This window comes from Pseudophryne corroboree, chromosome 10 (genome assembly GCF_028390025.1).
Source record: "Pseudophryne corroboree isolate aPseCor3 chromosome 10, aPseCor3.hap2, whole genome shotgun sequence".
In the NCBI taxonomy this organism is placed as follows: domain Eukaryota; kingdom Metazoa; phylum Chordata; class Amphibia; order Anura; family Myobatrachidae; genus Pseudophryne; species Pseudophryne corroboree.
Window position 1 is genome coordinate 26,512,493 of NC_086453.1, and position 12,895 is coordinate 26,525,387.

A 12,895-nucleotide genomic window follows, 5' to 3' on the forward strand; every position below is an offset into this window, starting at 1 on the left:
GACCTATTCTAAATCTGAAGTCCTTGAACCTATACATAAAGAAGTTCAAGTTCAAAATGGAGTCACTCAGAGCAGTGATAGCGAACCTGGAAGAAGGGGACTTTATGGTGTCCTTGGACATCAAGGATGCGTACCTCCACGTTCCAATTTACCCCTCACACCAGGGGTACCTCAGGTTCGTTGTACAAAACTGTCACTATCAGTTTCAGACGCTGCCGTTCGGATTGTCCACGGCACCTCGAGTCTTTACAAAGGTAATGGCCGAGATGATGATTCTTCTTCGAAGAAAAGGCGTATTAATTATCCCATACTTGGACGATCTCCTAATAAGGGCAAGGTCCAGAGAACAGCTAGAGAGGGGATTAGCACTGTCTCAAGAAGTGCTAAAACAGCACGGCTGGATTCTGAATATTCCAAAATCCCAGTTAATGCCGACAACTCGTCTGCTGTTCCTGGGGATGATTCTGGACACGGTTCAGAAAAAGGTTTTTCTCCCGGAGGAAAAAGCCAAGGAGTTATCCGAGCTTGTCAGGAACCTCCTAAAACCAGGAAAGGTGTCTGTACATCAATGCACAAGAGTCCTGGGAAAAATGGTGGCTTCTTACGAAGCAATTCCATTCGGCAGATTCCATGCACGAATTTTCCAGAGGGATCTGTTGGACAAATGGTCAGGGTCGCATCTTCAGATGCACCAGCGGATAACCCTGTCTCCAAGGACAAGGGTATCTCTTCTGTGGTGGTTGCAGAGTGCTCATCTATTGGAGGGCCGCAGATTCGGCATACAGGATTGGATCCTGGTGACCACGGACGCCAGCCTGAGAGGCTGGGGAGCAGTCACACAAGGAAGAAACTTCCAGGGAGTGTGGACGAGCCTGGAAACGTCTCTTCACATAAACATTCTGGAACTAAGAGCAATCTACAATGCTCTAAGCCAGGCAGAACCTCTGCTTCAAGGAAAATCGGTGTTGATCCAGTCGGACAACATCACGGCAGTCGCCCATGTAAACAGACAGGGCGGCACAAGAAGCAGGAGTGCAATGGCAGAAGCTGCAAGGATTCTTCGCTGGGCAGAGAATCATGTGATAGCACTGTCAGCAGTGTTCATCCCGGGAGTGGACAACTGGGAAGCAGACTTCCTCAGCAGACACGACCTTCACCCGGGAGAGTGGGGACTTCATCCGGAAGTCTTCCACATGCTGGTAACCCGTTGGGAAAGACCAATGGTGGACATGATGGCGTCTCGCCTCAACAAAAAACTGGACAGGTATTGCGCCAGGTCAAGAGATCCGCAGGCAATAGCTGTGGACGCGCTGGTAACGCCTTGGGTGTACCAGTCGGTGTATGTGTTTCCTCCTCTGCCTCTCATACCAAAAGTATTGAGAATTATACGGCAAAGAGGCGTAAGAACGATACTAGTGGTTCCGGATTGGCCAAGAAGGACTTGGTACCCGGAACTTCAAGAGATGATCACGGAAGATCCGTGGCCTCTACCTCTAAGGAGGGACTTGCTTCAGCAGGGTCCCTGTCTGTTTCAAGACTTACCGCGGCTGCGTTTGACGGCATGGCGGTTGAACGCCGGATCCTAAAGGAAAAAGGCATGCCGGAAGAAGTCATTCCTACTTTGATTAAAGCAAGGAAGGAAGTAACCGTGCAACACTATCACCGCATTTGACGAAGATATGTTGCGTGGTGCGAGGATCGGAGTGCTCCGACGGAGGAATTTCAACTGGGTCGATTCCTACATTTCCTGCAATCAGGATTGTCTATGGGTCTCAAATTGGGATCTATTAAGGTTCAAATTTCGGCCCTGTCAATTTTCTTTCAAAAAGAATTGGCTTCAGTTCCTGAAGTCCAGACTTTTGTTAAGGGAGTGCTGCATATACAGCCTCCTGTGGTGCCTCCAGTGGCACCGTGGGATCTCAATGTGGTTTTGGAATTTCTAAAATCTCATTGGTTTGAACCACTAAATAAGGTGGATTTAAAATATCTCACATGGAAAGTGACCATGTTACTAGCCCTGGCTTCGGCCAGGAGAGTGTCAGAACTGGCAGCTTTATCTTACAAAAGCCCATATCTGATTTTCCATTCGGACAGGGCAGAACTGCGGACTCGTCCGCATTTTCTCCCTAAGGTGGTGTCAGCATTTCATCTGAACCAGCCTATTGTAGTGCCTGCGGCTACAAGTGACTTGGAGGACTCCAAGTTACTGGACGTTGTCAGAGCATTAAAAATATATATTGCAAGGACAGCTGGAGTCAGAAAATCTGACTCGTTGTTTATATTGTATGCACCCAACAAGATGGGTGCTCCTGCGTCTAAGCAGACGATTGCTCGTTGGATCTGTAGCACAATCCAACTTGCACATTCTGTGGCAGGCCTGCCACAGCCTAAATCTGTAAAGGCCCACTCCACAAGGAAGGTGGGCTCATCTTGGGCGACTGCCCGAGGGGTCTCGGCATTACAACTTTGCCGAGCAGCTACGTGGTCAGGGGAGAACACGTTTGTAAAATTTTACAAATTTGATACTCTGGCTAAGGAGGACCTGGAGTTCTCTCATTCGGTGCTGCAGAGTCATCCGCACTCTCCCGCCCGTTTGGGAGCTTTGGTATAATCCCCATGGTCCTTTCAGGAACCCCAGCATCCACTAGGACGATAGAGAAAATAAGAATTTACTTACCGATAATTCTATTTCTCGGAGTCCGTAGTGGATGCTGGGCGCCCATCCCAAGTGCGGATTATCTGCAATAATTGTACATAGTTATTGTTAACTAATTCGGGTTATTGTTTAGGAAGCCATCTTTCGGAGGCTCCTCTGTTATCATACTGTTAACTGGGTTTGATCACAAGTTGTACGGTGTGATTGGTGTGGCTGGTATGAGTCTTACCCGGGATTCAAAATTCCTCCCTTATTGTGTACGCTCGTCCGGGCACAGTACCTAACTGAGGCTTGGAGGAGGGTCATAGGGGGAGGAGCCAGTGCACACCACCTGATCGGAAAGCTTTACTTTTTGTGCCCTGTCTCCTGCGGAGCCGCTATTCCCCATGGTCCTTTCAGGAACCCCAGCATCCACTACGGACTCCGAGAAATAGAATTATCGGTAAGTAAATTCTTATTTTCTCTTAACAAAATAGTTTCTCACAGAAATATCTATGTAATTAATTTAAGGAAATTACATATACTAGCTGGCTATGTGCGTTGAGTATTGCAATGAACTAGTGATGAGTGGGTTCGGTTTTACTCGGTTTTACTCGGTTCTCAAAACGGCATCTTATTGGCTCACGGATGTCACGTGTTTTGGATAGCCCATAAGAATCGGTTTTGAGAACCGAGTAAAACCGAGTAAAACCGAACCCGCTCATCACTACAATGAACATTCTAATCAATACCAAATTATGAGACATAGAATCACATCCTACTTATTGGGTTGAAACTTATTTTATAGCATTATGCGTGCTTTTAGTTATTAAATACAAAGCTTTCTACAGTTATAGAGATGATTTTTTTTTTTTTAAACTGTTCAAATTTCTTTAAAATGCTTTAATGTCATTTTTCTGGGCATCTTGCCAATATCTGGGAATCTTGCCCGAAAAAACTCCTTTAATCTGCAGGTGTGAATTCTTTTAGGTTTATTAGCCTAACGAGCTAATAGGGAATTGCTGCCCTTTTAGATTATAATTTTTAACAAGATACTGCTTTTTTATCAATAAGTTTCATTTGTGCAAGTACAAAAATTCACTTGATAAACTCTTAAAGGTGTAGGTAGGATTAATAACCCATATATGCATCTGAGCTGATCCTTGACCATTATCAATATGTTGGAGTGCATATTTCTTATACAGGTTGCTAGGGCTAAGGGTCTCATGCATATATCAGATAAATGTCAGCATTACTTATAAACCTATAAAAAATAGCTTGAAATATATCTAGAATGGCTTCCATTATACAAAATGGCTGATAGCTGATTTAGCATAATGCTGTCTCTTTCAGTCCCTCCTTTTTATAATAATCTCACATTACAGTATATCTGGCATTACAATTTCTCTGCTTAACGAATCTAAGCAGACAGCCTAGCTATGATGGTGCTAAAGGTTCCCCGCAAGATGGTGCTTTCACTCTGTCTGACGGAGGGTTGATGACCATTCACTCATATCCATCAAGGTAGACTGTTCACAGACTTTTCTTTAAGACCTTAAACTTGGAAGTATCAAAACCTTTCTTTACTTGTTTCTTGCAAACTGAAAAACAGCAAAGCAGTATCTTAAAACACAGATATATTATAATTGCTAAGCCAACAATTTTTAACAAAAACATAAAAATTTCAACAATCCATCATTTGTTTCCACTAAACCACTTAGTAGGATTTAGCCATGATAACCAACCCCAGTCACCCTCTAGAGCAGCGGTGGCCAACCTGTGGCTCTTGAGCCTCATGCGGCTCTTTCTTTATTCAAATGTGGCTCCCGACACTCAAAGTCACGTGACCACAACAGATCCGGAAACTGCTGCACTAGAGCCAGACAGTCAACAGCAGCACTACGGGGACTGAGAACTGAGAGAGCCAGATACTTGAGGTGAGACACCCACTGTCAGAGGACACATAAGGGGCTGCTGCAATGGCACGAGGTGTGTTTTTTTTTTTTGGGGGGGGAGGGGGGCTGTAGTAACATATGAGGGTCCTGGCAGGAGTGACACAGGAGAGTGCTGGCAGGAGTGACTCATGGGGGAGCTGGCTGGAGTGACATACTGTAGGAGTGTGCTAGCAGGAGTGACACATGAGGTAGCTGGCTGAAGTGACACAGCAGGGTACTGGCTGGAGTGACACATGGGGGAGCTGAAGTGTATCACGTGAATCTAGCTTTTTCAATATATTTTATGTGGATCTTTCTTTCTCAATTGTTTTATGTGGAAGTGGCTTTTTAAATGTATTTTATGTTGGATCTGGCTTTAAAAATCTATTGTAAGTGGATCTGTTTTTTTAAATGTATTTTATACCAGAGGCGTGACCTAGCAGGCACAAGGCCACACCCCATTTTTACATGTGCACCTGCGGCTCGATGTCGGCTCTTTGACGTGCCTAACAAAATTTTGGGCTCTTTGTTTCTGACTGCTTGGCCACCCCTGCTCTAGAGTGTCATGGATATTGTTTTTATTGGCATATGCTTATTTTTCATTTTCTTTTTCTTGGGCATGCCAGTGAACCACTTCTTGTGCATTATCTGTTTCATTAGGGATAAATGTACAACACATTCTACCTGTCTGGGTATATAATTTCATACAATAAGTACTGAAGTTCCCAATATAATGACCCATAGTGGCCTGTCTAGTTTAGGCCCAGCTGGCCTCAGCATGTTTGTCTATTTCATTGTTCAAACTTAACTTGGGCAAGTTTGCAGTGGGACCCAAGTCTCTCTCTCTCCTTAATTTTCACAGAAGTGGGCGTGGTCAGCAACACTTGATATGGACCATCAAATCTGGGCTCAAGTGACTTTCTCACGTCTTTTCAGATACACCAAATCTCCTGGTTAAAGCTTGTGGGGATTCAGATCTGCTCCTCAATCTGGGAGAGAGGCAAACACTAGAGAATACAGAGGTGTCAGTCTCTCCAGTAAGACTTTTTTTTAACCTATGCAGTCAAATTACCATATTTATGCTGCAACTCTTGTGGATTTTATTTTAGGTATGCTATTAAACAAGATTTCACAAGGTGAATAACCTGTGGTTTTACTGAGTATGGTTCTACTATTAACCAGTACTAAAAATACACACTTTAGCATCCCTTTCTGGTTTCTGTGACACACTCACTAATCTGATACTGTAACGTCTGGTACTCCTTATCTGCAAATAACTTCTGTACTTAATTTTCTAGCTATTGATCTTGCTGTAGCTTTTGCCATTGGCCAATAAATGAAAATGTCTGTGGCTACCAATACATTGTTGGCAGTTAGTTATAGTTAATTTGCAGTATTCGAAATAGAAAATCATTTTTGGGGATTGCTCCAAGGGTTGTCTTGACCTTCTATCCAGGATTGGACATTTCCACATGTCCAGCAGGCTTGTACAAACTTGGTTGCATCTGGATAAAATTCTGGAGCTATCCATCTTTCATTAACTAAATATCCCATTTGATCCTTTCCCAGGTGTGTGAGTCCATGGCTGACTTAACACATAAGTGGATTTAAGCTTCTGGGTAAGCATAACTTCTCTTGTAATTTCCATAAGCCAGTTTCTTCTTCTTGTCTGGCTTCTCTTCTCTGCCATACTGCTTTTTCTTCAGGACCTGCTTGTTCCTGAAATTTCTTCAAATCCTGTAGATCAGGCATTTGAGGCTTTGTTTTTTCTGTCTGTGTAGTGTAGATTGCTAATTCACTGGTTGTTTGGTTGCTTTCTTTATCCACAGGCTACTCTCTCATTCTCTATTGCTTTGTTCTGAAGTTCAATCAGTGTAGCATAATCAGGCATTTTCTTATCACTGTTTGCTCATTAATTTAACAAGAAGGCCTTTCTCTTATCGCCATCTGGACATTAATCTTGAAAGCCTTCTTTCCATTGTCCCCTGGATATTCCAAAACATACTCCTTTAATGTTCTCATCACGCAATTGAAGTTTTATCTTAGCCTGGGAGTTAACTAAATGTCCTTGTGACTGCAGCTGGAGAAATCATATTGCTCTTAACAAAATAGTTTCTCACAGAAATATCTATGTAATTAATTTAAGGAAATTTCATATACTAGCTGGCTATGTTCATCGATTATTGCAATGAACATTCTAATCAATACCAAATTATGAGACATAGAATCACATCCTACTAATTGGGTTGAAACTTATTTTATAGCATTATGCGTGCTTTTAGTTATTAAATACAAAGCTTACAACAGTTATAAAGATGATTTTATATTTAAAACTGTTCAAAATTCCTTTAAAATGCGTTAAGGTAAATTTTCTGGGCGTCTTGCAAATATCTGGGAAACTTGCCAAAAAAAACTCCTTTAATCTGCAGGTGTGAATTCTTTTAGGCTTATTAGCCTAACGAGCTAATAGGGAGTTGCTGCCCTTTTAGATTAACATTTTTAACAAGATACTGCTTTTTTATCAATAAGTTTCATTTATGCAAGTACAAAAATTCACTTTAAAAACTTTTACAGGGGTAGGTAGGATTAATAACCCATATATGCATCTGAGCTGATCCTTGACAATTATCAATATGTTGGAGTGCATATTTCTTATACAGGTTCCTAGAGCTAAGAGTCTCATGCATATATCAGATAAATGTCAGCATTACTTATAAACCTTTAAAAAAATAGCTTGAAATACCTCTAGAATGGCTGCCATATAGTGATCAGTGTGTATTAGGTGTGTGATATCAGTGAGACCTGTGTATAGTGATCAGCGTGTACCAGGTTATATCAGTGTGACCTGTGTCTAGTGATCAGTGTGTATCTGGTGTGTGATATCAGTATGAGTAGAGGATATACAGTAAATAGATATATACCAACAAGAAGTATTGCCCCCAAACCATATCTTGCCCCTGACCCCATGGAGTGTTGTTCAGGCTCTGACACACAGACATCTCAGACTTTGTAGATGAGGGGGAAAGTGAATGAGAAAAGAGAAATCTGACTTAGTGCTTATAAAGTACAGACCTCATAGTAAATCAGTTATCACAGTTCTCAGATTATCGGGTTCCCTGATTCTATAAGTATCTGATATAAGATTTTTGCTTTCCAGGTGTGTCCTTCGAGCAACTAAATGATCAAGACAAAGTGAGTCCTCCAGATCCTATTGATCCCAGTAAGTAAAATGTATAATAATGTTACTTTACTATTCTATTTTTGATATCAGTTTGACCTGTGTATAGTGATCAGTGTGTATTAGGTGTTTGATATCTGTGTGACCTGTCACCTGTGTATAGTGATCAGTGCGTATCAGGTTTTCTCTATCGTCCTAGTGGATGCTGGGGTTCCTGAAAGGACCATGGGGAATAGCGGCTCCGCAGGAGACAGGGCACAAAAAGTAAAGCTTTAGGATCAGGTGGTGTGCACTGGCTCCTCCCCCTATGACCCTCCTCCAAGCCTCTGTTAGATTTTTGTGCCCGGCCGAGAAGGGTGCAATCTAGGTGGCTCTCCTAAAGAGCTGCTTAGAAAAGTTTAGCTTAGGTTTTTTATTTTACAGTGAGTCCTGCTGGCAACAGGATCACTGCAACGAGGGACTTAGGGGAGAAGAAGTGAACTCACCTGCGTGCAGGATGGATTGGCTTCTTTGGCTACTGGACATTAGCTCCAGAGGGACGATCACAGGTACAGCCTGGATGGTCACCGGAGCCTCGCCGCCGGCCCCCTTGCAGATGCTGAAACGAGAAGAGGTCCAGAATCGGCGGCAGAAGACTCCTCAGTCTTCTTAAGGTAGCGCACAGCACTGCAGCTGTGCGCCATTTCCTCTCAGCACACTTCACACGGCAGTCACTGAGGGTGCAGGGCGCTGGGAGGGGGGCGCCCTGGGAGGCAAATGAAAACCTTTTTCTCTATCGTCCTAGTGGATGCTGGGGTTCCTGAAAGGACCATGGGGAATAGCGGCTCCGCAGGAGACAGGGCACAAAAAAGTAAAGCTTTAGGATCAGGTGGTGTGCACTGGCTCCTCCCCCTATGACCCTCCTCCAAGCCAGTTAGATTTTTGTGCCCGGCCGAGAAGGGTGCAATCTAGGTGGCTCTCCTAAAGAGCTGCTTAGGAAAGTTTAGCTTAGGTTTTTTATTTTACAGTGAGTCCTGCTGGCAACAGGATCACTGCAACGAGGGACTTAGGGGAGAAGAAGTGAACTCACCTGCGTGCAGGATGGATTGGCTTCTTGGCTACTGGACATCAGCTCCAGAGGGACGATCACAGGTACAGCCTGGATGGTCACCGGAGCCTTGCCGCCGGCCCCCTTGCAGATGCTGAAGTAAGAAGAGGTCCAGAATCGGCGGCAGAAGACTCCTCAGTCTTCTAAAGGTAGCGCACAGCACTGCAGCTGTGCGCCATTTTCCTCTCAGCACACTTCACACGGCAGTCACTGAGGGTGCAGGGCGCTGGGAGGGGGGCGCCCTGGGAGGCAAATGAATACCTATTTTGGCTAAAAATACCTCACATATAGCCTCCGGAGGCTATATGGAGATATTTAACCCCTGCCAGAATCCGTTAAGAGCGGGAGACGAGGCCGCCGAAAAAGGGGCGGGGCCTATCTCCTCAGCACACAGCGCCATTTTCCCTCACAGAAAGGCTGGAGGGAAGGCTCCCAGGCTCTCCCCTGCACTGCACTACAGAAACAGGGTTAAAACAGAGAGGGGGGGCACTAATTTGGCGATATGCTTATATATATATTAAGATGCTATAAGGGAAAACACTTATATAAGGTTGTCCCTATATAATTATAGCGTTTTTGGTGTGTGCTGGCAAACTCTCCCTCTGTCTCTCCAAAGGGCTAGTGGGTCCTGTCCTCTATCAGAGCATTCCCTGTGTGTGTGCTGTGTGTCGGTACGTGTGTGTCGACAGGTAGGAGGACGATGTTGGTGAGGAGGCGGAGCAATTGCCTGTAATGGTGATGTCACTCTCTAGAGAGTCGACACCGGAATGGATGGCTTATTTAGGAAATTACGTGATAATGTCAACACGCTGCAAGGTCGGTTGACGACATGAGACGGCCGACAAACAATTAGTACGGTCCAGACGTCTCAAAAACACCGTCAAGGGTTTTAAAACGCCCGTTTACTTTAGTCGGTCGACACAGACACAGACAGGGACACTGAATCCAGTGTCGACGGTGAATAAACAAACGTATTCCTTATTAGGGCCACACGTTAAAGGCAATGAAGGAGGTGTTACGTATTTCTGATACTACAAGTACCACAAAAGAGGGTATTATGTGGGATGTGAAAAAACTACCATAGTTTTTCCTGAATCAGATAAATTAAATAAAGTGTGTGATGATGCGTGGGTTCCCCCCGATAGAAAATTATGGGCGGTATACCCTTTCCCGCCAGAAGTTAGGGCGCGTTGGGAAACACCCCTTAAGGTGGATAAGGCGCTCACACGCTTATCAAAACAAGTGGCGGTACCGTCTATAGATAGGGCCGTCCTCAAGGACCAGCTGACAAGGCTGGAAAATATAATAAAAAGTATATACACACATACTGGTGTTATACTGCGGCCAGCGATCGCCTCAGCCTGGATGTGCAGAGCTAGGGTGGCTTGGTCGGATTCCCTGACTAAAAATATTGATACCCTTGACAGGGACAGTATTTTATTGACTATAGAGCATTTCTATATATGCGAGATGCACAGAGGGATATTTGCACTCTGGCATCATGAATAAACGCGATGTCCATAACTGCCAGAAGATGTTATGGACACGACAGTGGTCAGGTGATGCAGATTCCAAACGGCACAGTATGGCCGTATAAAGGAAGAGGACTTGTTTGGGGTCGGTCCATCGGACCTGGTGGTCACGGCAACTGCTGGAAAATCCACCGTTTTTTACCCTAAGTCACATCTCTGCAGAAAAAGACACTGTCTTTTCAGCCTCAGTCCTCTCGTCCCTATAAGATCATATCTGCCCAGGGATAGAGGAAAGGGAAGAAGACTGCAGCAGGCAGCCTATTCCCAGGAACAGAAGCGTTTCACCGCGTCTGACAAGTTCTCAGCATGGCGCTGAGACCGTACAGGACCCCTGGATCCTACAAGTAGTATCCCGGGGGTACAGATGGGAATGTCGAGACGTTTCCCCTTCGCAGGCTCCTGAAGTCTGCTTTACCAAGTCTCCCTCCGACAAGGAGGTAGTATGGGAAAAAATTCACAAGCTGTATTCCCAGCAGGTGACAATTAAATTACCCCTCCTACTACAGAAAAGGGGTATTATTCCACACTATATTGTGGTACTGAAGCCAGAAGGCTAGGTGAGACTTATTCTAAAAATTTTTTTTTGAACACTTACAAAGGTTCAAATTAAGATGAAGTCACTCAGAGCAGTGATAACGAACCAGGAAGAAGGGGACTATATAGTGTCCCGGGACATCAGGGATGCTTACCTCTATGTCCCAAATTTGCCCTTCTCACTAAGGGTACCTCAGGTTCGTGGTGCAGAACTGTCACTATCAGTTTCAGACGCTGCCGTTTGGATTGTCCACGGCACCCCGGGGTCTTTACCAAGGTAATGGCCGAATTGATGATTCTTCTTCGAAGAAAAGGCGTCTAAATTATCCCTTACTTGGACGATCTCCTGATAGGGGCATAGTCCAGGGAACAGTTGGAGGTCGGAGTAGCACTATCTCGGATACTGCTACAATCAGCACGGGTGGATTCTAAATATTCCAAAATCGCAGCTGATCCCGACGACACGTCTGCTGTGCCTAGGGATGATTCTGGACACAGTCCAGAAAAAGGTGTTTCTCCCGGAAGAGAAAGCCAGGGAGTTATCCAAGCAAGTCAGGAACCTCCTAAAAACAGTGCATCATTGCACAAGGGTCCTGGTAAAAATGGCCATTCGGCAGATTTCACGTAAGAACTTTTCAGTGGGATCTGCTGGACAAATGGTCCGGATCGCATCTTCAGATGCATCAGCGGATAACCCAATATCCAAGGGCAAGGGTGTCTCTCCTGTGGTGGTTATAGAGTGCTCATCTTCTAGAGGGCCGCAGATTCGGCATTCAGGATTGGATGCTGGTAACCACGGAGCCCAGCCTGAGAGGCTGGGGAGCAGTCACACAAGGGAAAAATTTCCAGGGAGTGTGATCAAGTATGGAGACTTTTCTCCACATAAATATACTGGAGCTAAGGGTAAATTTATAATGCTCTAAGCTTAGCAAGACCTCTGCTTCAAGGTCAGCCGGTATTGATCCAGTGGGAAAAACATCACGGCAGTCGCCCACGTAAACAGACAGGGCGACACAAGAAGCAGGAGGGCAATGGCAGAAACTGCAAGGACTTTTCGCTGGGCGGAAAATCATGTGATAACACTGTCAGCAGTTTTTCATCCCGGGAATGGAAACTGGGAAGCAGACTTCCTCAGCACGACCTCCACCCGGGAGAGTGGAAACTTCATTGAGAAGTTTTTTCCACATGATTGTAAACCGTTGGGAAATACCAAAGGTGGACATGATGGCGTCCCGTCTGAACAAAAAACGGGACAGGTATTGCGCCAGGTCAAGAGACCCTCAGGCAATAGATGTGGACGTTCTGGTAACACCGTGGGTGTACCAGTCGGTGTATGTGTTCCCTCCTCTGCTTCTCATACCTAAGGTGCTGAGAATTATAAGACGTAGAGGAGTAAGAACTATACTCATGGCTCCGGATTGGCCAAGGAGGACTTGGTACCCGGAACTTCAAGAGATGCTTACAGAGGTCTTATGGCCTCTGCCGCTAAGAAGGGACTTGCTTCAGCAAGTACCATGTCTGTTCCAAGACTTACCGCAGCTGCGTTTGTCGGCATGGAGATGGAAAGCCGGATCCTAAGGGAAAAAAGGCATTCCGGAAGAGGTCATTCCTACCCTGGTCAAAGCCAGAAAGGAGGTGACCGCACAACATTATCACCACGTGTGGCGAAAATATGTTGCGTGGTGTGAGGCCAGGAAGGCCCCACAAAGAAATTTCAACTCGGTCGTTTCCTGCATTTCCTGCAAACAGGAGTGTCTATGGGCCTCAAATTGGGGTCCATTAAGGTTCAAATTCGGCCCTGTAAATTTTCTTCCAGAAAGAATTGGCTTCAGTTCCTGAAGTCCAGAAGTTTGTCAAGGGAGTATTGCATATACAAAACCCTTTTTTGTGCCTCCAGTGGCACTGTGGGATCTCAACGTAGTTCTGGGATTCCTCAAATCACATTGGTTTAAAACCAGTCAAATATGTGGATTTGAAGCATCTCACATAAAAAGT

The 12,895-nt window shown here is 44.9% G+C and overlaps 1 protein-coding gene across 5 annotated transcripts in view; it reads left to right on the forward strand.

The window, feature by feature from the left end:
• LOC134965863 (uncharacterized) overlaps nucleotides 1-12,895 on the forward strand; it is a 153,485-nt gene that overhangs the window by 121,660 nt on the left and 18,930 nt on the right. For all 5 annotated transcript variants that reach the window (XM_063942252.1, XM_063942250.1, XM_063942251.1 and 2 more), the window contains one exon: nucleotides 7,727-7,789. In XM_063942252.1, the coding sequence (XP_063798322.1) occupies nucleotides 7,727-7,789 (63 nt within the window). The remainder of the gene's footprint in view (nucleotides 1-7,726; nucleotides 7,790-12,895) is intronic.